This window comes from Schistocerca cancellata, chromosome 10 (genome assembly GCF_023864275.1).
Source record: "Schistocerca cancellata isolate TAMUIC-IGC-003103 chromosome 10, iqSchCanc2.1, whole genome shotgun sequence".
NCBI lineage: Eukaryota > Metazoa > Arthropoda > Insecta > Orthoptera > Acrididae > Schistocerca > Schistocerca cancellata.
This window is the reverse complement of record NC_064635.1, coordinates 69,932,538-69,958,823: the sequence shown is the minus strand read 5'-3', so window position 1 is coordinate 69,958,823 and position 26,286 is coordinate 69,932,538. Positions and strand designations below refer to the sequence as shown.

The window sequence follows — 26,286 nt, the reverse complement described above, 5'->3', positions numbered from 1 at the left end:
GGCTCCAAAACTGACGATGGTGTCGGCTGTGCCTTTGTCGTCGGGGCCGCCACATTTAAATACAGGCTCCTCGACCAATGTTCCAGCTTTACGGCCGAGCTTTTTGCTCTCCATCAGGCCGTTCAGTATGCCTGCCGCCACCACCATTCATCATATGTACTCTGCTCTGACTCACTCAGTGCTCTTCAGAGCCTTGGAGCTCCCTATCCGGTCCATCCCTTGATACAACGGATACAGCAGTCCCTCCATTCTTTGGCTGATAACGGTGGTTCTGTCAGCTTTCTGTGGGTTCCCGGACATGTGGGAGTGCCTGGGAATGAGGCTGCGGATGCTGCAGCCAAGGCTGCAGTCCTCCTGCCTCGGCCAGCCTCCCATTGTGTCCCGTCATCCGACGTTCGTGGGGATGTCTGTAAGAGGCTTGTGTCGTTGTGGTGGGATGCTTGGTCATCCCTCCAAGGAAACAAGCTCTGGGCAGTAAAACCGCTACCAACTGCTTGGACAACATCCTCCCGACCATCTCGGCGCGAGGAGGTCCTTCTGACCAGGTTGCGGATTGGGCATTGCCGGTTTAGCCACCGCTACCTGCTCTCCGGTGACCCAGCCCCGCAGTGCCCTTGTGGTCAGGCATTAACAGTGCGCCATGTTTTATTGTCGTGTCCCCGTTTTAGTCAATTTCGTGTTGTCCTGTCCCTGCCATCTACTTTACCGGATGTTTTAGCTGATGACGCTCGAGCAGCTGCTCGTATTCTGCGTTTTATAACTTTAACTGGCTTGTCCAAGGACATTTAATCTTTTTACTTATTTTGTCTGCATCTTTGTCGGGTCCTTCTGGTGTCCCCTCCATCCCCTTGAGTTTTACCAGATTCCATGTGCTCAAACAACAGTGACTGGGCGCTAATGACCTCAGCAGTTGAGCGCCCTTAAACCCAACCACAAAAAAAAAAAAAACTGTGAAGCCTTCTATGCGGGAATGACCAGCAACAAACTGTCCATTCGCATGAACGGACACAGGCAGACAGTGTTTGTTGGTAATGAGGATCACCCTGTGGCTAAACATGCCTTGGTGCACGGCCAGCACATCTTGGCTCGGTGTTACACCGTCCGGGTTATCTGGGTACTTTCCAGTGACACCAATCTATCAGAACTCCGGAGATGGGAACTTGCCCTTCAATATATCCTCTCTTCCCGTTTCCCACCTGGCCGAAACCTCCGCTAATTTCAAGTTGCCGCCCCTCGTACATCACTTGTCACTCAACAACATCTTTGCCTCTGTACTTTCACCTCGACTGACATCTCTGCCCAAACTCTTTGGCTTTACACATGTCTGCTTGTGTTTGTACATGTGCAGGTGTGTGTGCGCGTGAGTGTATACCTGTCCCTTTTTCCCCCTAAGGCAAGTCTTTCCGCTCCTGGGATTGGAATGACTCCTTACCCTCTCCCTTAAAACCCACATCCTCTCGTCTTTCCCTTTCCTTCCCTCTTTCCAGTTGAAGCAACCGTGGGTTGTTAAAGCTTGATATTAGTTTGTGTGCTTTTTTATTGTGTCTATACGAGAGTCAGTTTGTCTTGTTTGGCATTATTGTATTTGCTAAATGTTCTTTATGCAAAGCTATTCTGAGCTACTTAAAATGCCTAAAAATTTAGGAGATACTATTTGTTGAGGCAATGCATACGCAGCTGCGAGATTTAGAAAATGGGCCTCTTGTCAGTCCAAAATTATTTCTCAATATCAAGTAGTAGTCCCTTTTCAGAAGACTGACATTGAGTGCTTTTTATGATATTATTGCCTGCCATTGGATTCAAACAACTTCCAAATTGATATAAGCGTGTACCGACTGAAGTAGCTTACACTATTATACAAAAAAAAGAAAACAGATATTTTAGACATTCTCGAATGTTTATACGTGTACAAAATTTTACATCTCCGACAAAAGGCCCCTTTTTGCTTTCTGTCTCAAAATATATTTTTTTACTTTTATTTGGATTCTATATTTATTTTCAAATTGAAATGGAGGAAAGATGATGAGACTTGCCAAACAAAAGCACTGGCAGGTCGATAGACACACAAACATACACACAAAATTCAAGCTTTCGCAACAAACGGTTGCTTCGTCAGGAAAGAGGGAAGGAGAGGGAAAGACGAAAGGATGTGGGTTTTAAGGGAGAGGGTAAGGAGTCATTCCAATCCCGGGAGCGGAAAGACTTACCCTAGGGGGAAAAAAGGACAGGTATACACTCGCGCGCGCACACACACACACATCCATCTGCATAGTGGTGCCTTTACAAATGTCTGTTTGTGTCTATGTAGATGCGGATGGATATGTGTGTGTGTGTGCGAGTGTATACCTGTCCGCTAAGGTAAGTCTTTCCGCTCCCGGGATTGGAATGACTCCTTACCATCTCCCTTAAAACCCAAATCCTTTCGTCTTTCCCTCTCCTTCCCTCTTTCCTGATGAGGCAACTGTTGGTTGTGAAAGCTTGAATTTTGTGTGTATGTTTGTGTTTGTTTGTGTGTCTATCGACCTGCCAGCGCTTTTGTTTGGTAAGTCTCATCATCTTTCTTTTTAGATATATTTTTCCCACGTGGAATGTTTCCCTATAATAGAGGGAAATGTTCCACGTGGGAAAAATATATTTAAAAAGAAAGATGATGAGACTTACCAAACAAAAGCGCTGGCAGGTCGATAGACACACAAACAAACACAAATGTCTGCTTGTGTCTGTGTATATGAGGATGGATATGTGTGTGTGTGCGAGTGTATACCTGTCCTTTTTTCCCCCTAAGGTAAGTCTTTCCGCTCCCGGGATTGGAATGACTCCTTACCCTCTCCCTTAAAACCCAAATCCTTTTGTCTTTCCCTCTCCTTCCCTCTTTCCTGACGAGGCAACCATTGGTTGCGAAAGCTAGATTTTGTGTGTATGTTTGTGTTTGTTTGTGTGTCTATCGACCTGCCAGCGCTTTTGTTTGGTAAGTCTCATCATCTTTCTTTTTAAATAAATATATATATATATATATATATATATATATGAGGGAAACATTCCACGTGGGAAAAATATATTTAAAAAGAAAGATGATGAGACTTACCAAACAAAAGCGCTGGCAGGTCGATAGACACACAAACATACACACAAAATTCTAGCTTTCGCAACCAATGGTTGCCTCATCAGGAAAGAGGGAAGGAGAGGGAAAGACGAAAGGATTTGGGTTTTAAGGGAGAGGGTAAGGAGTCATTCCAATCCCGGGAGCGGAAAGACTTACCTTAGGGGGGAAAAAGGACAGGTATACACTCGCGCACACACACACATATCCATCCGCATATACACAGACACAAGCAGACATTTGTAAAGGCAAAGAGTTTGGGCAGAGATGTCAGTCGGGGCGGATGTACAGAGGCAAAGATGATGTTGAAAGACAGGTGAGGTATGAGAGGCGGCAAATTGAAATTAGAAATTAGTGGAGATTGAGGCCTGGCGGATAGCGAGAAGAGAGGATATGCTGAAGGGCAAGTTCCCATCTCCGGAGTTCTGACAGGTTGGTGTTAGTGGGAAGTATCCAGATAACCCGGACGGTGTAACACTGTGCCAAGATGTGCTGGCCGTGCACCAAGGCATGTTTAGCCACAGGGTGATCCTCATTACCAACAAACACTGTCTGCCTGTGTCCATTCATGCGAATGGACAGTTTGTTGCTGGTCATTCCCACATAGAACGCTTCACAGTGTAGGCAGGTCAGTTGGTAAATCACGTGGGTGCTTTCACATGTGGCTCTGCCTTTGATTGTGTACACCTTCCGGGTTACAGGACTGGAATAGGTGGTGGTGGGAGGGTGCATGGGACAGGTTTTACACCGGGGGCGGTTACAGGGGTAGGAGCCAGAGGGTAGGGAAGGTGGTTTGGGGATTTCATAGGGATGAACTAAGAGTTTGCGAAGGTTAGGTGGACGGCGGAAAGACACTCTTGGTGGAGTGGGGAGGATTTCATGAAGGATGGATCTCATTTCAGGGCAGGATTTGAGGAAGTCGTATCCCTGCTGGAGAGCCACATTCAGAATCTGATCCAGTCCCGGAAAGTATCCTGTCACAAGTGGGGCACTTTTGGGGTTCTTCTGTGGAAGGTTCCGGGTTTGAGGAGATGAGGAAGTGGCTCTGGTTATTTGCTTCTGTACCAGGTCGGGAGGGTAGTTACGGGATGCAAAAGCTATTTTCAGGTTGTTGGTGTAATGGTTCAAGGATTCCGGACTGGAGCAGATTCGTTTGCCACGAAGACCTAGGCTGTAGGGAAGGGACCGTTTGATGTGGAATGGGTGGCAGCTGTCATAATGGAGGTACTGTTGCTTGTTGGTGGGTTTGATGTGGACGGACGTGTGAAGCTGGCCATTGGACAGGTGGAGGTCAACGTCAAGGAAAGTGGCATGGGATTTAGAGTAGGACCAGGTGAATCTGATGGAACCAAAGGAGTTGAGGTTAGAGAGGAAATTCTGGAGTTCTTCTTCACTGTGAGTCCAGATCATGAAAATGTCATCAATAAATCTGTACCAAACTTTGGGTTGGCAGGCCTGGGTAACCAAGAAGGCTTCCTCTAAGCGACCCATGAATAGGTTGGCGTACGAGGGGGCCATCCTGGTACCCATGGCTGTTCCCTTTAATTGTTGGTATGTCTGGCCTTCAAAAGTGAAGAAGTTGTGGGTCAGGATGAAGCTGGCTAAGGTAATGAGGAAAGAGGTTTTGGGTAGGGTGGCAGGTGATCGGCGTGAAAGGAAGTGCTCCATCGCAGCGAGGCCCTGGACATGCGGAATATTTGTGTATAAGGAAGTGGCATCAATGGTTACAAGGATGGTTTCCAGGGGTAACAGACTGGGTAGGGATTCCAGGCGTTCGAGAAAGTGGTTGGTGTCTTTGATGAAGGATGGGAGACTGCATGTAATGGGTTGAAGGTGTTGATCTACGTAGGCAGAGATGCGTTCTGTGGGGGCTTGGTAACCAGCTACAATGGGACGGCCGGGATGATTGGGTTTGTGAATTTTGGGAAGAAGGTAGAAGGTAGGGGTGCGGGGTGTTGGTGGGGTCAGGAGGTTGATGGAGTCAGGTGAAAGGTTTTGTAGGGGGCCTAAGGTTCTGAGGATTCCTTGAAGCTCTGCGTGGACATCAGGAATGGGATTACCTTGGCAAACTTTGTAAGTAGTGTTGTCTGAAAGCTGACGCAGTCCCTCAGCCACATACTCCCGACGATCAAGTACCACAGTCGTGGAACCCTTGTCCGCCGGAAGAATGACGATGGATTGGTCAGCCTTCAGATCACGGATAGCCTGGGCTTCAGCAGTGGTGATGTTGGGAGTAGGATTAAGGTTTTTTAAGAAGGATTGAGAGGCAAGGCTGGAAGTCAGAAATTCCTGGAAGGTTAGGAGAGGGTGATTTTGAGGAAGAGGAGGTGGGTCCCGTTGTGACGGAGAACGGAACTGTTCCAGGCATGGTTCAATTTGGATAGTATCTTGGGGAGTTGGATCATTAGAAGTACGATTAGGATCATTTTTCTTCGTGGCAAAGTGATATTTCCAGCAGAGAGTACGGGTGTAGGACAGTAAATCCATCTCTGCGATGGAGCACTTCCTTTCACGCCGATCACCTGCCACCCTACCTAAAACCTCTTCCTCATTACCTTAGCCAGCTTCATCCTGACCCACAACTTCTTCACTTTTGAAGGCCAGACATACCAACAATTAAAGGGAACAGCCATGGGTACCAGGATGGCCCCCTCGTACGCCAACCTATTCATGGGTCGCTTAGAGGAAGCCTTCTTGGTTACCCAGGCCTGCCAACCCAAAGTTTGGTACAGATTTATTGATGACATTTTCATGATCTGGACTCACAGTGAAGAAGAACTCCAGAATTTCCTCTCTAACCTCAACTCCTTTGGTTCCATCAGATTCACCTGGTCCTACTCTAAATCCCATGCCACTTTCCTTGACGTTGACCTCCACCTGTCCAATGGCCAGCTTCACACGTCCGTCCACATCAAACCCACCAACAAGCAACAGTACCTCCATTATGACAGCTGCCACCCATTCCACATCAAACGGTCCCTTCCCTACAGCCTAGGTCTTCGTGGCAAACGAATCTGCTCCAGTCCGGAATCCTTGAACCATTACACCAACAACCTGAAAATAGCTTTTGCATCCCGTAACTACCCTCCCGACCTGGTACAGAAGCAAATAACCAGAGCCACTTCCTCATCTCCTCAAACCCGGAACCTTCCACAGAAGAACCCCAAAAGTGCCCCACTTGTGACAGGATACTTTCCGGGACTGGATCAGATTCTGAATGTGGCTCTCCAGCAGGGATACGACTTCCTCAAATCCTGCCCTGAAATGAGATCCATCCTTCATGAAATCCTCCCCACTCCACCAAGAGTGTCTTTCCGCCGTCCACCTAACCTTCGTAACCTCTTAGCTCATCCCTATGAAATCCCCAAACCACCTTCCCTACCCTCTGGCTCCTACCCCTGTAACCGCCCCCGGTGTAAAACCTGTCCCATGCACCCTCCCACCACCACCTATTCCAGTCCTGTAACCCGGAAGGTGTACACGATCAAAGGCAGAGCCACGTGTGAAAGCACCCACGTGATTTACCAACTGACCTGCCTACACTGTGAAGCGTTCTATGTGGGAATGACCAGCAACAAACTGTCCATTCGCATGAATGGACACAGGCAGACAGTGTTTGTTGGTAATGAGGATCACCCTGTGGCTAAACATGCCTTGGTGCACGGCCAGCACATATTGGCACAGTGTTACACCGTCCGGGTTATCTGGATACTTCCCACTAACACCAACCTGTCAGAACTCCGGAGATGGGAACTTGCCCTTCAGCATATCCTCTCTTCTCGCTATCCGCCAGGCCTCAATCTCCGCTAATTTCTAATTTCAATCTGCCGCCGCTCATACCTCACCTGTCTTTTTCAACATCATCTTTGCCTCTGTACTTCCGTCCCGACTGACAGGGATGGATATGTGTGTGTGTGCGAGTGTATACCTGTCCTTTTTTCTCCTTTTTTCCCCCTAAGGTAAGTCTTTCCGCTCCCGGGATTGGAATGACTCCTTACCCTCTGCCTTAAAACCCATATCCTTTTGTCTTTCCTTCTCCTTCCCTCTTTCCTGACGAGGCAACCGTTGGTTGCGAAAGCTAGAATTTTGTGTGTATGTTTGTGTTTGTTTGTGTGTCTATCGACCTGCCAGCGCTTTTGTTTGGTAAGTCTCACATCTTTCTTTTTAAATATATTTTTCCCACGTGGAATGTTTCCCTCTATTATATTCAATCATATATATATACAAAGATGATGTGACTTATCAAACGAAAGTGCTGGCAGGTCGATAGACACACAAAATTCAAGCTTTCGCAACCAATGGTTGCCTCGTCAGGAAAGAGGGAAGGAGAGGGAAAGACAAAAGGATGTGGGTTTTAAGGGAGAGGGTAAGGAGTCATTCCAATCCCGGGAGCGGAAAGACTCACCTTAGGGGGAAAAAAGGACGGGTATACATTCGTGTGCGCCCCCCCCCCCCCCCCCCCCACACACACACACACACACACACATATCCATCCACACATATACAGACACAGACACAAGCAGACATCAAATGTGGCCAGTAATCCTCCCTCATAATTTTTCAAGTTTCATCAAGAAAATTTCCCATTTAGTATGTTATTCTGTGTTTGATATTGTAGTTATATGGGTGCAGGGCACTTGTATGTCTCTAAACAGTTGTTCAATTTTTAAATTGCAGAGATGGAGCAGAAGGGTTCTGTTATGTGAATGACATTGCCATGGCTATCCTGAAGATGTGCAAAAAATTTCAAAGGATCCTATATGTTGACATGGACCTTCATCATGGTAAACCTATAATTTGTATCATCTAGATCTTCTTATTGTGTATACATACATACAATTATGGTAGCTGCTAGTACCTGTTAAGTAGTGCCAGTCATGGAGTGGTTTACCAGGTGGCAGAACATCTGCACCGTTGCAGCTGGAACCTCCCGTCTTCTCTTGTCGTACAGTCAGCGAGGATATTTTAAACTGCCAACCAGCACAGTCTGGGCCAGTGTCTTTTGATTCCACGTTCACTGGGGTGACAGAAGTTATGAGATACCTCCTAATATCATGTCAGACTTCCTTTTGCCCAGTGTAGTGCAGCAACTCGACGTGGCATGGACTCGACAAGTTGTTGGAAGTCCCCTGCAGAAATGAGCCGTGCCGCCTCTATAGCAGCCCGCAATTGTGAAAGTATTGCCAGTGCAGAATTTGATGCACGACCTGACTTCTCGATTATGTCCCGTAAATGTTCGATGAGACTCGTGTCAGGTGTTTTGGGTGGCCAGACCGTTCACTAGAAGTGTCCAGAATGTTCTCCAAACCAATCGCGATCAAATGTGGCCCGGTGACATGGTGCATTGTCACCCATAAAAATTCCATCATTGTTTGGGCACATGAAGTCCATGAATGGCTACAAGTGGTCTCCGGGTAGCTGGAGATAACAGATGACCCAGTCCATTATGGTGCCATCATCAAATTGTATAGTGCCTTGTTGACAACTTGGGTCCATGGCTTTGTGAGGTCTGTGCCACACTTGAACTGTACCGTAAGCTCTTACCAGCTGAAATTGAGATTCATTTGACCAAGCCATAGTTTTCAAATTTGTTTAGTGTCCAACAGATATGGTCATGAACCCAGGAAAGATGGTCATGCTCTTGGCAAAGGCAGTTGTGTCGGTGATCTGCTGCCGTAGTTCATTAACACCAAATTTTGCTGCACTGTCCTAACGGATACATTTTTCGTACATCCCACATCGATTTCTGCAGCTATTTCACGCAGGGTTGCTTGTCTGTTAGCATTGAGAACTCTGCACAAATGCTGCTGCTCTCGTTCGTTAAGTGAAGGCCGTAGTGAGAGGTAATTCCTGAAATTTGGTATTCTCAGCACACTCTTGACACTGGATCTTGAAGTATTGAATTCCCGAACAGATTTCCAAAATAGACTGAACCATGTGTCTAGTCTGACTGCCCTTTTGCATTCAAAGTCTTAATAATTCCCGTCATGGGGTCACAATAGCGTCGGAAACATTTTTCATGTCAATCACCTGGGAGCAGAAGACAGCTCCACCAAAGCTCTGCCCTTTTATTCCTTGTGTATGTGATGCTACAGTCATCTGTATTTGTGCATTTCGTTAGTCCAGGACTTCTGTCACCTCAGTGTAACGTAAGAGGGTCTGTAACTACCTCCTAGGTGTCAAGAGATGACTGTGCAGAAGCTACAATGCAAACAGAAATATGACACATATCAGTAGACAAGTTTCAATTTATAATAGTGTAGTTGCAGATCACACCACTAGGGGGCAGGCATGTCAGAATGTAGTATCCTATGGAGTGATGCGTACATTTTGTGTCCTAGAATTTTCTACATGTGAGGCGATTCTGACAGTTTCATACAAGTTATCACGTAAGAGCTCCTGCTGTAACTACCAGTGTTGTGTGTTCACTGCTTCATAGTTTGTGAGTGAAGTTCGTATGTGATTTGGACATTAGAGGCCACCTGGCATGCTAATAACAGCAGCAGTTGCGTGCACAACTTGCCAGCGCAAGCTGTGCCTCCAGTTGGAAAAAAACGGTTGTATAGGGTGGACCGCAAGGCTCTGCAGGCCACTTTTGTATTGCTGATTGTATTGTACCTTGTTCTCCACATGTATGTGTACATTTTCAGCAATAAATTACAGTATTCTTGGCTTAGAACAGCTCCAACAGACAAAACATTCCACGGTTCAACACAAACTTCTGCATGTAAAACCATTGTTACATGCACTGACTGCTTGAGAAAATGATCTTCGTTCTGTCTTTTGCAATGACTTGCAGTGGCTACTGAAAGAAGACAAATTTTTGTTTATGGAATTTGTTTTTCAATGACAAAACCAAGTTTCATGTTTCTGGACAGCTGTATTGTGATAATGTTCCTTTTTGAGACAGAACATCCATGCAAGATTGTAGAACACATTTGTAATTCACCTAAAGCTAATATCTTTTGCATCACACCCTCTTCAAAATTGTACAGACCCTGTGTCTCTGTGGAGAAAACTGTGACTGGTTTCATGTACTTAAACATGCTGTAGCAATGGGTTGTGCTACAGTTACAGCAAGACGCTGGAGACTCCATTTTGCAACAAGACAGTGCTCCACTGTACTTTCTTTCAGACATTAGCGTGAAATTGGCTTGCTTCCCAATGTAACGGTCCTGTTCTTCAGTGGCCCCCATGGTCACCTTGTAAACCACCAAACTGGTTTCATCTAATTTTTGTCACCGCCTCTGTATCACATCCATTTGTTGTGTTGAAGCTGAAAATCTTACTCAGTACTTGATGGTGCTTGTTAAAAAGAAATCTACACACCACCACAATTTTCTGCACATTTTATTAGCATCACAGTGTTTCTACTTTGGCTGTGCCCAGTTTTCCAACTTCATGAAAATATTAGCATGTACAATCATGTTGGCACTCTCAAATGAATGAGAGATCAGTGGCAGAACTGCTCATATGAATCACAAAAGTATCAAAACAAATATTAATAATATTAATGAACACTGTCCTGTAATTAATGGTATTCATTAAATGAAGTACTCAAATGTGGCACAAAACGTCCCAGTTCATATACAGTATCGTCTTGTAGTAATCTTTTAGAATAAGGTACACTACCATAACTCTCTTAGTTCACTCATTAATTAAACTGATGACACTCAACAGTAACTTGCTCACCAGTCAATAATAGCTCAGACCTCCTATCAACTACAGCAAAGTTCAGTCTAAATAGTGATTTATTTGAATTACGAAATAACTTGGAAGTTTTTAGGCGGTGATATTACTATTTTTTTGTGAGTGCAGGTACATGTATTTCCATGAACAAACTGTGCATACCTGTGACGTGAACAATTATTGAGAGCATAGATGTTGCACGCTTGTTAGCTTGACCGAGACTGGGTGTAGACTGACTGACTTTTGAGTGACATGTGACTACTTAAAAACTGGCATGTAGACAAATTGTTATTTTGGAAATTGTGCAGTCATTCAAAAAATTTTGTTATGTAGATTGGACTATTCAGTGTTGATAAATGTTTGATTTGCTAAAAATATAAGATCTAAAAACTGAGAAAAGATTATGAAATCACTTTATGGATACTCATTAGGAGTAACTCAATTGCAAGTGCATGTCCTGTTTGGAATATTAGTCTACATAATGCTAAGTTATTCAAAATATTAATTAGTGAGGGAGTGTCACCTGATTCCAGAAAATAGAGCAACAAAAGTGTGTCAAAGTTCAGAATCTAACAAGCCCAGAGGCAAAACTGGCAATAGAAATTACAATGGTATGGAAATTGTAATGTTTATTACGTCATAAGTAAATGAGTTTCATGCAAAATAAAGTATGTGTCTGGAGAGTTGGGATGCCAGTCTTTATGATGAATAGTGTTATACTTCCACAAATGTGTATTAATTGACATGATGTTGGCAAAGTTGTAAGGTAGTGAGAAAGTCAGCTATTAGTATTTTTCTGCTGACCATGCGTGAAGTGTAAACTGGTTTTACTGTTGGACTTGGCACAATGTAAATTACTGAATAATAGGTTTAGGTGGAGCAAAGTCTAATTCAAGTTTTCAAGTATTTGGATACATGTACAGAACACACCACAGTATGATACTTAGTATAATTATTGGGAATAATAACTATTAATCATCAGGGGTGGAAGTCATAAAAGATAAAATATTTCCAACTTTCTATGTCACAACCTGACTTAAAATAAACTGCATGTGACTTTTCTTATGGAGTTATGTTGAACGTAGTATCTTCCTGCCTCCACTGCCACTTAATTCGCAAGAGTTGCTAGGAAGGATCATTAATCCTCGAGTGGACGCACCTACGTTTAAGTGTGCCAGACACGAATAAAATTGTTTTGCACCATTCCATTGTTGTTTCACAATTGTGAGCCCGTATCTATTCCTTCATTATTGCTTTGGTTAACACAGTAATAAATTGTGTTATACATCAAAGTGAGCAGTATTACTATAAAATACACAGTGAGCTAGGGGAAAAAATTACGATCCCTGCAAGAAAATGATACAGATCGTGAGCTAGCAGTAAAATCCCACAATGGGGCAGCTGTCTAAGAGATAATTGGTAATAGATTAAGCAGCTGGCTGTGATCTCCTGTAGCAGTGCTGTTTATAACTTTGAGTGTGTCATTACTGTGGGGTAACACCTGTCCGTGGCAACAGAGTGAATAATAAAGGTTCATTTCATTATTGCTTACTTAAACAGTGATATAGCTCATATTATGTAATTTTTTTTTATCATTCCTTAATTAAACTAAGATTAAACTGTGATTTTGCTCATACATACTTACCTTGGTAACATAAAAGACAGCCGCTCCTTACATGTGTAGAAAGTGTGCTGCGTGCCTGCTTATGTTATGAAAAATGGCCACTTGGGGGTTAATGTGATTGCTGATATTGACCATGACATGTCAGGATGTGTTCGGCAAGAATTTGGCTACCATATTGACGCTTGACTCATCACAAACAGTGCCTTTACTGAGCACTCATAATGTGAGTTCAAAAACGTGGAGAAATGTAGTATCCAGTAATTTGTTGTGTATTTTCTGAAAGTCTCATAGTTTTTGCGCAGTCCTCTTCATGTAAGATACTTTTTGATATGCTAAAAAGCACAGTAGTAAGAAGGTCGGAGCTACTCAGAGGTCGACCTGCAATCCATCGAGCAGCTCTGCTAGATGTCGCGTACTACTGCTAGGCAGTATATTGCCTGTGGTCTTTACTTAGGCCAGTAGTTTTTAGAATCGAATCTCATAGACTAAAGTGACTGTGATTGATTACTTACGTGCTCATATAAATTAACTCTGCTTCCATTTGACATTTTAGGGTAGGCTGCTGTAGCTTGGGCATGGGCAAACAGCTAACACCCAACCAGCCTGCAGTAAAGTATGCGACTGTACACCCCCCTGCCTCACTCCCATGAGCAGTATGGCTAAGCGATTCGTGTACAGGAATGACAGGCTACCTGAAGGGTAGCCCGTATGTCCACACCTGCCTGCAAGCAGGCTGATGAGTGCTGCCAGCAGCAATGGAACAGACTACTCTAGTGCCAATAGTTTAAATATCAAACTTTGGGGGGGGGGGGGGGGGGGTGAATACATGCATAGCGAGAGAGCACTTCTCACTGAATAAGAGATTTCGATGGTAAACTGGAGCTAATTATCAAGTTGTTTGCTCCTTTATGTATCAAAATGTACAACTCACGCCAGTTCCATTCTGAAGTGTATTTCATTAACACAAATCCTTAAATTTTCACTCTGTCAGTAACTACTGTCCATAAGAATCCAAAAGAGCAACATTTACAAAATAAATAACATTCACATCAACATTCTAATATGACACCCATTTGACTGCAGCCTCATAACTTTAATTCTCAGGTCATGCTCTGTGCATTATTTGTGTAAGTGACAACACTGTCATTGCCTTAGACATTGTACTCTAGCCACAAATGCTGTTAACAACCTGTTTGCACATCCACCCTCCTGTGCGTGCAGTGCGCCCCCCCCCCCCCCCCCCCCCCCACACACACACACACACACATTAGTCCAGTTTGTAAGATATAAATGTGAAGGTAGTCACATTGTGCAGTAGTGGTGTAGCTCAGTTTAAGAACTAAATAATTCAGTTGAAACCAATTTATGTAGATCAACATATCGGTATTGTAATTTTGTAATTGAATGTGTTCCATGAGTTGGAATGAATTTTGATGGGAACAAAAATCAGCATTTTCTTAATCTCTGTAAGTTGTAATGATAACGAAAGGCATTCAGTTTCTTTATACCCCACAGTGAGTATCAGATATTAATCATACATTTCATCTCCCAGTGGTGTGGCAAGTACTTTGAAGTACTCAAAAAATCCTGAGTTCTTATGAATCAGGACCAGGAATTTCTGGAGATCATATATTGAAAGTATTTGGTAGATATCCACTCCAAATGTATGTATTTCTACCCTCACTTCTCTTAAATCAAATATACAACAATAAATTGTACCACCATCTGCAGTATGAATTTTTATACGGGAATAAAATTTTCCTGTTGTATTGCCAATAATCTCAGTTTGAATCTTGAAGACAGCTAGATAGATGGATGGATAGATAGATGCTTGGCTTTCTCAGAAACAGAGCTGACTTAAACTATTCCTCTACTGTTAGCTGCTATAGAGTCACTCATTGTGTTAGACCTAACATTCATCACAGTTTTCCATTTCATTTAGGTACTGTTCTCCTGTAAACCAGTAACCTTCCAGAATGTTTAGACGTGCGGCCATCTTAATATTTACTGGTGTACCACATGACAAACTAATGCTCACCACTCCTCTTCAACTTCAGCCACTGTTGGTGTATTGATTAATCAAATTTTCATTTTGGCCTGGCAGATCCACAGCTTATTATACATAGATGAGAGAACACGAACACACACACACACACACACACACACACACACACACACACACACACACACATTCTCTCATCTATGTTGTAGCTACCTGTCTTTGACAGTGAGTCAACAGTGTTTTCTCTGAAATGTTAGTTTATCATCTTTTATTGGTGCTTATTTGCTGCTCAGCAACTCCTCTCCTTTTCTAAGTGTATTTTTTTCTGTACAAATTGTTTTGTTTCCCAAAATATTCCCTTTTAAAACTCATACTCGCATTTACTTGTGACAAAACAAATTCGAGAGACTTTTTTCTACTCTGATGTGAGTAACTAAAGACAAAGTTTTGGAAGCATTTGGCAGTTTCTTGAAATGATGGAAATTGCTGTCCGTACTTTTTGCTTTTTATATGAGGGAGTAAAAAGAAGTCATTAGATGATAAATCACATGGATACAGGCAACAATACATTAATTCCATATTTTTCTCTTGCCAAACTATAGTTTTTTTATATACTGAGCAAGACTTGGTTAGCTTTCCCATAGAATAAATGATTTTATATTTTGGTTGTGTTTACTGATTTTATGAATGATCTGTACCAAACAAATTGTTGTATACCATTCATCATTAATCATTCTTAGATTTTCTAAAGCAACAGCCATGACACGATCGTTAATCATTCTTAGATTTTCTACAGCAACAGCCATGACACGATCGTTGTAACTGCAAAAATCACTGCTCATTTCTGCAAAAGTGCTTTGCAGATGAACCCTTTTTCAGTTCTGGTTTATCTCGAAGCACCAAACAGGTGACTGCTTAGTTCCTGGCTTGCAAAAATGAACCCAGGTTTCATCTTCTGTTTTTGATGTTGTACATAGGATTTGTAATGTCTTTGGTTCAATTGTTTGGCCATTTCATTATACAAATTTACAAAAGCCTGTTTTTGAAGTTCCATTGAGAACAAATATTTCTCACTGCTGAATATTCATGTAAAATGGAATGTTTGGCAGTCTTGTATAGTCCTAAGTATACCTCTGTCTCACAGCAAGACTCGTGCTGATCAGACTATTCGTGTTGCACACGGGTCACTGCTTTTGGGAACACCACAAGTCTGCAGGACGAAATACTGCAAACTAATTGTATATAGGCATTTTTTAAGGTGATTGATTACCAGATTTGAACAAATCAATATGAGACATTGTTCACATAGGCCTTTACGAAATTCTTAAAAAGTGATAATCTTCAGATGACATATCCATGTGTTTGCAACACTTGTTTTGGAATGCTTACCACTCCTGACTGCTCTGTCATTTTCTGAGCTATTTTTGTTGTAACAATAACAAACGAGAAACTTTAAAGCAATATTAATGTCACATTTCAATAGTGCCATCTAGTAGTTGTTTGTGAAACTTTGAAAGGTGACCACCTATATTCCCAGATTGTTTTATGTTTCACCCTGGATTTCCCACCACTGCATATTGGCTCTGGGGGAAAAAGTCTCCATACATTAATACCAAGAATGATTTACAGCAGTGTTGAGAGTAATGGCACTTTTGTATGGATGTTGCTCTGTGCAGGTGACGGCGTGCAGAACGCGTTTGCCTCTACATCCAGGGTGATGACGCTCTCGCTGCACCACCATGGGCCTGGCATATACCCTTGCAGTGGGGACATTACTGATATTGGCATTTCAAATGGCCGCTACTATGCAGTGAATGTTCCTCTGCGTGAAGGTGTATCCGACAGCACTTACTGTGATGTTTTTCAGAAGTAAGAGCTTTAATACTTGGTCGAAATACTGTGTTGTCTGTTATTTCTGTAGTCAGTACTTCATTTTACTTATTTGCATCGCAGGTCTAGATTTTTCGGTTTTAAAAAGAAAACATTAAAATAAATGAAATTGTGTTGGTAGTCAATGAAATAAAAATAATTTATATTTCACATACTGTACAGCATTAGATGGACTCTATGCAATAAAACAATAAAAGCAGTATTTGGAAAGGTGACACAAATAGTCATTTGAGGGGGGAGGGGAAGGAATGTCAAATAGGCATATGTTCCATTTTGACTGATCCCCTGTACTTTAGGTGTTTTGTTAATGAAAATTGGAGGAGAAAAGAATTATTTCCTTAAACCCCCCCCCCCCCCCTTTTCCAAAAAATACTTCAGTTAAACATATGCCATAGACTGCACTGACCACATAGATTACTATGCAGCTCCAGTATGCTGGAAAACCTCAACATTGTATCACATCTCAGTTATACTTTCCCTAATTGGTAGATTGTTACCAGTAGTGGCACCACAGTCACCAGCCAGTCGTTAGATTTCCCTCTGAAGCTGTGGTTTGGCAAAAGTTCCAAACACACACAAATTTCACTTCAAGTGGCACGTTGATCGCACAAATGTAAAGATCACCAACAGTGTTCGTTTTTGGACACTGTGAAAATTTTGTAAGAGCTATCGTTGAGCTGGTGAGAAATTTCGATTGTGTGAACACTTCAGATCTTTGCACAGGTCATTGAGGTATGAACTTACATTTATTTTTGAGGAAGTTCTTGGCAAATTTCAGCTGACAAGGTACATAGAGGATAAGCCCCTTCGAAGAAACCATCACAGCATTTGCCTTAAGGGTTTATGTAAACCACTCTAGACAGTTGGATGGATGATCTGAAGGTGCCCCCCCACCCCCTCCCACTTGCCACTGTGAATCTAATGTTGCTTCTTTGTGCTGCCTTGTCTCCCCTCGCCCAGTGGTAGTTAAGTGAGTAAGCTTTTTACAACATATTGAAATTGTACTTTCTGGTGTTCAGCCAAGTTGTCAGTTCCATTTTTCTGCGTGTTGTCTTTTTCAGATGCCATTGTGTATACTTGCTGTCCTAACTCTGACCAAACTGTGAAGCATTGTTTGTGTCACACTTCTGTAGTCCTGTTTGATTATTGGCACCCAGAGATCTCAATAACTTGTCGGATCCCTGACCCTGATCAAATTGAACCCACCTTCCCGAGTTTATTAAGTTTCCGAAATCTTTATTTCTATCTACAGCCTAATCATTCTGCCTGAGAAACTTGGCATTTTCACTGCAATAGTCATCTCATCATATTTAGTTTCAAAATTATACTCGAGACTGTGCACAGAGGCAAACAAACACGATTTGCCATGTTGCTTTAGTCGGGTGTGATGCTGATGTTCCTAACGCGTCTGATCAACTTTTCTTAAGTGGTGCCCCCACATTACCACAGAATGTGGTCAAACATACACACACACACACACACACACACACACACACACACAGCTACCTGAGACTTAGATCACTGATAATATTCAATAGTGTCTGGTCAGAGTTGGACAGGCACTAAACTTAACGGCTAGGCCCACGGCACTTGAAGAAGACGATTGAGTCGGTTGTCGAACATCCCATGGAGGAATGGGATCGACGATTCAGCTGAAGGTACGCCATTAATCGAGAGCACTTGATTCAAAGTTTTGGGTTCATTCCTCAATTGGTTCAAGGATATTTTTTTTTTTTTTTTTTTTTACTAATTGCTTTGTCAGCTCTGGGTCAAGCTGTAGGTCTCCCTATATCTGGCCAGATAAGTGAGTTCAGAGGTCAGAGGAAGGCGACGGCAGACCCAGACAATGTCCTGTAAGTCACTAGGATGTTCAAACCGACCTTTGTTCCATCAATGATTTAAGTTATTAGCAAAATATTTGGCAAAAAAGTGTAAAATGTAGCAAGTAGGTACTCTTAAAGTGCTGCTATTGGAACAATGCAGGACCTCTCTCTAATATTTATTAATTTTATTTTTATTTGCAATGTTCAAAGATGAGGTTTGGATGAAATGTTAGTGCTGGCTGCTTCCCACCTTCTGCAGGGTGACAGAGAAGGTGTTTGACACCTACCAGCCGGATGCGCTAGTTGTCCAGTGTGGTGCAGACGGCCTGCACGGTGACCCCGTGGGCTGTGCCTTCAACCTCACGTCTGAGGCCTACACTACCTGCGCCAGCCTGCTGCTCTCCCGAGGGCTGCCGACACTCTTCCTCGGTGGAGGTGGGTGCCCTTCGATCTGAGGCGGTGTTGATGGGAGGCCTCACAGAGAGGACTGCCCGCCCTGTTCAATTTTCTCCATACTTGTAGGATCTGAAGGTCAGTGCCCAGACATCAATTTCCTAAAGCAGTACAGTACATTTCAAAAAGTAAAAAACTTGAAAAAATTGGCTTTGAAGAGTAGAAGAGTCCCGCGTGCTGTTAAGTACAAAATTTACATATTGTGCCAACGTATTGTCATTAGTTAAGAGAATAACATAGAACTCTTGTAATTGTGAAGCCGCTGGATTGAATCTCGTGAGTTACACCATTTTTATTTTTATTTTTATTTAAACTCCATACTTATTAACTAACAATGGACATTCCAGGACGGAATAACAACAAGGTGAAAAGGGTGGATTGCTACTCACCACATAGAGGAGGTGTTGAATTGCAGACAGACACAGTGAAAAGATTGATAAACTTTTAACTTTTGGACAGAGGAGTCCTCCTTCAGAAGCAGAAAAAACACACACACACACACACACACACACACACACACACACACACACACACACACACACACACACACACCTTGGGACTGAGCAGCTGTAGGCCTACTAGTCCTGTCATTGTGTCTATCTGTGGCTCAACACTTCCTCTGTGCTGTCAGTATCACTCTATCCTTTCATATCTATATTCATTAACAAGTAGAAATGTTAATTAACAGATATTGAGTCAAATTTTTTAAATAAAAATTGTCTTTATATTTTCAGTATGAAAATAAATTAAAATTAGGTGCAGGTACACAAAACATCTTGTTGTTAAATGAGGAACAATGTATGTCATATCTGTGAGTTGTTGAATACTCAATGCCCCATAGATCTTTTTCTCCCCCCCCCCCCCCCCCTCCCCCTCACAGCACATTTATTCTTAAGAGTTAAAATTTGCTGGTTATGCTAGTCAACATTTCTTTCACTTTTACAATTTTTCTACATAGTTCCCATGGATTTAATGATTGGACTCTGCTTTGCTTCTCTCTTCTGCAGTTTCTATCTTGGGTGTGTTTGGAGCTTATTGGCACTCAACCATGAGGTTATCAGCGCCCAATTTCCATCTTGCCTCTTTGTTCTGTACCCCACATTCTCTCCCGAACCTGTACCCCCAAGCCACCCTCACCCCCCTCGGCTAGTTCTTGGCCCCAGATCGGATGGATCTCCTCTGGGGCTTGAAAGCCTCAATCACTCCTGTGGTGTTCTGCTGTTACTGCCACCCACTCTTATGGGAGTTTTGAGAGTCTGTTGATTTTACAGCAATGGCTCTAAATCTGCTGATCACAAGGGATGTGTCTTCACATCTCCTGTTGGCATGCCACATGCAGGTTGTTTACAACAGAACTGGTGTTTATTTACCGCATAGAGGAAGCGTTGAGTCATTGACACAATGACACAATGACAAGACTAGTGGGGTGCTCAGTCCTGACCAGTACGCGCGTGTGCTTTGTGTGTGTGTGTGTGTGTGTGTGTGTGTTTTCTGCTTCTGAAGGAGGACTCCTCTGTCCAAAAGTTAAAAGTTTATCAGTCTTTTCACTGTGTCTGCCTGCAATTCAACACCACCTCTATGTAGTGAGTAGCAATCCATCCTTTTCACCCTGTTCTTGTTTACTGCCATTACAGTCCTCGCTCATTTAAGTTTTATTATGAGTAGCCTTAAGGCTATTGCCACACTCTGCCTCTGCCATCCATGACCTTCATGCCAATCTTGACTGTGCTGCTTGTTTGGTTTATTTCCATTGGGGTCCTGGCCACATGGGTATCCTGGATAACACGCTTACCAATTGTCTGGCTGGGGGAAGCCACCTACTCCCAGTTCTGTGACCATTCTGGCAGTGGATTTAAAGTTTAAAGTCAAAGACCTTTCCACTCAGTCGGGGGCCGACTCTTGGGTGGCCACTCTTTGTCTAATAAACTTTTAATGGTATTTTCTGTCATTTTGTTTCCCCTCTTATTGTCCTTCTTCCCCTGGTGGTGTCCTCATTGTGTCACGATCATGATATTATGTTGGGATTGGGATGGGTCAGGCACAGTTCCTGTGCCCTGTCGCATGTAGTGCATCAATAACACCCCTGCACCCACCTCGGCCCCACTCTTCCTATCCCCCTCCCTCTCCCCCCTCTACCCTCCCTGTTCTATACTGATCCTGCTGCCCCGATACTTCTACCTCTGTGTTTGCCAGTGGGACTGATAACCTCACTGTGTGGTCCCCTCTGCCCCTCACCCCCACCTCCAAAACAAACCAACCAACCACAGTAATAACTACAATCCAACTGCTAAAAACTGATCCCAATTATATAATCCTACCTGCTGACAAAGCTCCACCTTTGTAGTTATGAACCATAGGGATTACCTGGTGAAGGGGCTCCGCCAGCTGTGAGATACATCCCCCTACGAACCTTGCCACAGTGACTTCATCCAGAAATCCAGCAGTATCTCCAGCCCTCCTTAAATACTGCTGTCATGGACCAATACCTTCAGCTTATTATCCGTAATCTACTTCCCAATGTAAAAGTCACCAACCATTTCCTCCATTAGCTCTCCACCGTTCCTGTTCCTTTACCAACCAATGCCCTGCACAGTACTACCAGTGCCACATCCTTGTGCACTAACATTCCTAGTGCATGTGGTCTTGACACTATTAAATGCTATTTTTCCCAGTACCTAATTGACTCCGCACTTACAACCTCCTTGCTGGTCCCCATGCCTGTTTCCTCGCACATAATTGTGTATCCTTTAAAGGCATCACCTACAAACAAATTTGTGCCAAAGCAATGAGTGCTTGCATCGCACCAACCTGTTGCCAGCCTATTCGTGGGCCACCTAGAGGAATCATTTGTAACCAACCAGAATCCCAAACCCCTCAATGGTTTCAGATTCACTGATGACATCTTCGTGAACTGGACTGAGGGTGAGGAACCCTATTCAAATTCCTCCAGAATCTCAACATATCTCCCCTGTTCACTTCCTCCCCAACCCAACAAGGAAGGCACTTTTCTCAATGATGATGTCTACATCAAGGATGTCTTCATCAGTATGTCTGTCCATTTCAGACCTACCACCAACTAACAGTACCTTCATTTTAACATCTGCCACCCATTCCATACTGCCTAGCCACCCAGGATCATACCATCTGTAGCGACTAGCAGTCCCTTCCGAAATATACCAAGGTTCTCACTGAGACCTTCACAGACAAATCACCCTCCCAGCCTTGTCCAGAAACAGACCTTCTATGCCTTGCCTCTCCAGTCACTTATCACCTCCCACACACCCACTGTCCGGCCATGGAGGAGCTCTTGTGACTCAGTGCCATCTGGAACTGGAGCAGCTAAATCACATTCTCCACCAGGGTTGAAACTACCTCTTCTTGTCCCTGAAAGAGGAATGTCCTACCTAATATGCTGCCCCACACTGGTATTCCACAGCACACTGAATTTGCACAATATCCTTACCCACCTCTACTCCAGCCCTGGTCCCAACCCCTTGTCTCATGGCTCATATCCCTACAGTAGACCTAAATGTAAGACCTGTCCCATGTATCCTCCCATTACTGCCTACCATGATCCTACATGACAGGCATCTCCTACCCCAACAAAGGCAGAGCTACCTGTGAAAGCAGAAAATGTGATTTACAAACTAGCTGCAATTACTTTTCCACTTCTACGAGACATGACAGTTAACAAGTAATCTCTTTGCATGAATGACCACTGCCAAACTGCGACAGAGAGATGAACCACCCAGGCTGGACATGTTGCCCAGTGTGATGTTCTTCACTTTAGTAATTACTGTACAGCCCATGCCATCTAGATGCTTCCTACTGACACCTGATTTTCCGAACTGCATAGGCAAGAACTTGCGTTACAACATACCCTTCATTCTTGTAACACCTTTCCTGTCCCAACCACATCCCTGCACACTTCTACAGGCAGCACAGCATCGTCCGCCACCCCTAGCCTACTATTCCCTGCCCTCCCACCCCATGCTGCCTCCTCACCCCTGCCACCCTCACCAGATTGTTGCACACATCTCGCACAGTCGCAGTTTGTCCCTAGTGCCTGGGTACAGTGACCGTGTGCGTGTGTGTATGAGAGAGAGAGAGAGAGAGAGAGAGAGAGAGAGAGAGAGAGAGAGAGAGAGAGAGAGTTGTGCTTGTGTGAATGTTCATGTATTTTATGAAAGGATAGATTGCTACTCACTGTAAAGATGACAAGTTGAGTTGCAGACAGGCACAGTGAAAAAGACTGTTACTTATGAGCCTTCAGCAAAAGCTTTCTTCAGAGAAATGCACGCACATTCATGCGAGTAAGCATCTTGCACACACATGACCACTACCTCTGGCCACTCTGGCTGTAGTGGGCCGGAGGTGGTGGTCGTGTGTGTGTGTGTGTGTGTGTGTGTGTGTGTGTGTGTGTGTGTGTGTGATTTATGTCTTCGTCGGAAAGCTGAATATTAACAGTCTTTTTTGTTTCACCTGTCTGGAACTCAACTCCTGCCCTATTTGGTGAATAGTAATCTGTCACTTCTATATTGTATGGATGTGTTTCAGAAACAATAAAATAAGAGACCATGTGTATGTCACCTTGAACAAAATTGACGACCAGTGGTAAGTCATAGGCTCAAACACTTTTGAGACAGTTGGTCACCTACATCCAGAAAGTTAACCGTTGACAATAAGGGATACCAGGGGGAACCACAGTTCGTCTCGGGACAATGTTTTTGGAAAAATACACACTGAACAATGCACACAGATTAGATGTAACTTGCGGAAACATTGTGCACAGTAGACTAGGACAATTCATTAAACAGGATCAAAACACTAAAGGGTGCCCACTCCACCCCACCCGCAACACTGGTTCACTTATGTAAGCAATTGGTTAGTGCTATTTACTGCTGCACGTATTGAAATTGCTAGCGTGAGTCACAAACAGTAGACAACAGCAGCCTGAGTAGCTGAGTCACTGTAATATGTCAGTCGTCAGCAGTCTTCGTGTTACCTGTGTAAATGTTATTGCAACTCAGTTAAACAATAGGATGGAAGCGAAATTTACAATCACTGAACTGTGTGATATTGATTTAGTTTATGGCGAGGCAAAAGGTGTTGTGAGGGCAGCTGTACAAATTTATTGAGAATGCTTCCAACAGCGAAGACTTCCTGCACGATTGACATTTGTTGCTATTCACAAAAGTTTTGTATCATCGTAATTGTCTACTTTTACTCGACTACAAAAGTACAGTTGCTATTTTTACCTTTTTACTTATAATTCTGTATGTGAAACGTATTGTCTGTTCTGATAAGATTTCATTTTATTGTTACTAGTACCCATTTAATTTGCACGGATTGAGAGATACTGGCTCTTTACTACCCCACACAGAAGGCAGGGGCTCACAACGCGAAGAATGTACATTGGAAGATAAGGAACAAATTCTGGACCGCATCCACAAAAATCCCCGCCTAGTGGGTGTATTGCACAGTCATACATTGCACTTTGAAAGAGGAGCCTCTGTGGTCTTACACCATTCATTACATACATGAGTTGGAAGAACAAGACTTCCTTCCACAACGAGAATTCTCAGAGTGCTTTTCTTACAAAATACGCAGCATGATTTTGTAAACAAAATACTCGTCACAGATGAAGCATGTTTCACTCACAATAGAATAACTAATTTCCATAACATGCACACATGGAGGGTTCACAACTCGCGCCAAGTAGTAGCAACACTTTTTCAGCAACACTTTCCCGTAAATTTATGGGCAGGTATAATCGATGGTCACATTATTGGGCCTTATGCTTTACCTGCACAATTGACTGGTAGCAATTTCTGAACCTTTTTAGAGGAGACATTGCTACCAACTTTATTAGAAAATGTTCCATTAGCTGCATGTCATAACACGTGGTCCCTCCACACAATGGCGCTCCACCTCACATTGGTCACAAAGTATGAAGGTTTTTGAATAGAAGATTTCCAGGATGACGGAGGGGCGTTTTGGTCATCATTGATGGCCAGCAAGCAGTCCTGGTTTAAATCCACTGGATTTTTACTGTTGGGGCTATATGAAGGGACTTATTTATGCCCAGCAAGTAAATAATGTAGACAAATTTACACAGAGGATTTTTAGTGTTGTCGGTACACTAATGGCAAATGTGCATTTGTGTGAATGAGTACAACAAAACTGCATTTTCCATAATGAAGCATATGTTAAATCAAATGATGGTGGGCATTTTGAACACTTATTGTAGTATTGGTGTAACAGGAAACAAAGTAATGTTGGTCTCATTTTCATTACAGTACTGTTGTAGAAAAGGAAAATAACCTGAATTTAATTATTGTTATGATATTGTTGTAAACAGAGGAAACAGTTGATTGTAGTTAATGCATAACAAATTATGTGGTAATTGGTTGATTTTGTAATAATGGAAACACATTTTATTTGATGGTAGCCTTTCTTTACTACTGTGACCTTCATTGTGGTAATGCTGTAAAATAGAAAATGTCTGGTTAAGCTTAATTCAGTGTTTATGTAAAACAAATTACACATTCTTGACATGCCAAAGACATTAAATTGTTTGTTTCAGTAGTATCTGCGTGCTGCATTGTTGTACACATCCAATGTTTAAATTGCTCTTGTTCATCAATGTGCTGTCAGTTGACAGTGTAAACAGAAATGCTTCTGCTATCAAACCTACAAATATCTGTCTTTTAGCGAAGCAATATTTATAAGAGAAACAATTTGCGTAATGTTTCTATGCCCTGCTATTGTTAAAACTGATTGTGGAAAGGAAAACGAAACTGCAAATCTCACAGCGCAACATAGCTCATTTTCATTCTTGCAGTTGATTTTAACAGAAGACTTGTACATTGTTGTTAAAAAAAATATACTGTATATGGTTGTCTGAATATTTTTTTGAGTATCTTGTGAAAATTGTGATATGTATTAAAGAACATTTAGCCTATGTCTGTCCAAATGTTTATTAGAGTATTGTGTAAAAATCTGAAGTAAATTGGGTAAGAACTAATCAGTACATTCGCTTACAGACTTTTCTATACCATACATGTTACAGAAGTGTGGACCCTATGTCTGTCCAGTCATTCATTAAAGTATCATGTAAAAATTTGAAGTAAATCTGTCAAGAACTTCTCAAAATTAAAAAAAAAAAACATTTCCACCTTGTTGGCAGATGTATATTTGTGCACTATATGTGTTAATGATGTATGTAGTTTATGCCTGTCTACACATTTATTAGAATATCATGTAAAAATTTGAAGTAAATTGGTCAATAGCTTTTCGAGATTTTGCTGTCAAATCAACCATTACATTTCCTTTATTGAGGCTTTCATACAAAAATACCATGCAAATTTCTGACTTTTCCGGTGGATTTTCCAAAAATTGTTTCACACAAACCTTGTCTTGACAAAAAAGGGGGGGGGGGGGGGGGGCTGGTCAGGAGGCCAAATCGGTCAAGCCATTCTCAAGTCATCATCTTTCATACATGCAACAAATGATTTTTATTTATGTAGATTTGTAGTTGCAATTGCATCACATTGCTGAGCCTCGTTTAACAGTGGATGCCACTCACTTGTGATGTTCCAGGTGGCTACAACCTGCCGAACACAGCTCGCTGCTGGGCGGCGCTGACAGCTGCCATTGCTGGCTGCAAACTACCAGCTGAAGTTCCGGAACACGACGTAAGTGG

General features: G+C 42.8%; 1 protein-coding gene across 1 annotated transcript in view; it reads left to right on the top strand.

Moving 5' to 3' along the window:
- The window catches only part of LOC126106367 (histone deacetylase 8-like), a 72,095-nt gene that overhangs the window by 21,978 nt on the left and 23,831 nt on the right, over positions 1-26,286 (top strand). Inside the window, exons 4-7 of the mRNA XM_049912631.1 lie at positions 7,778-7,884; positions 16,092-16,284; positions 18,388-18,563; positions 26,184-26,278. Coding sequence (XP_049768588.1) covers positions 7,778-7,884; positions 16,092-16,284; positions 18,388-18,563; positions 26,184-26,278 — 571 coding nt within the window. The remainder of the gene's footprint in view (positions 1-7,777; positions 7,885-16,091; positions 16,285-18,387; positions 18,564-26,183; positions 26,279-26,286) is intronic.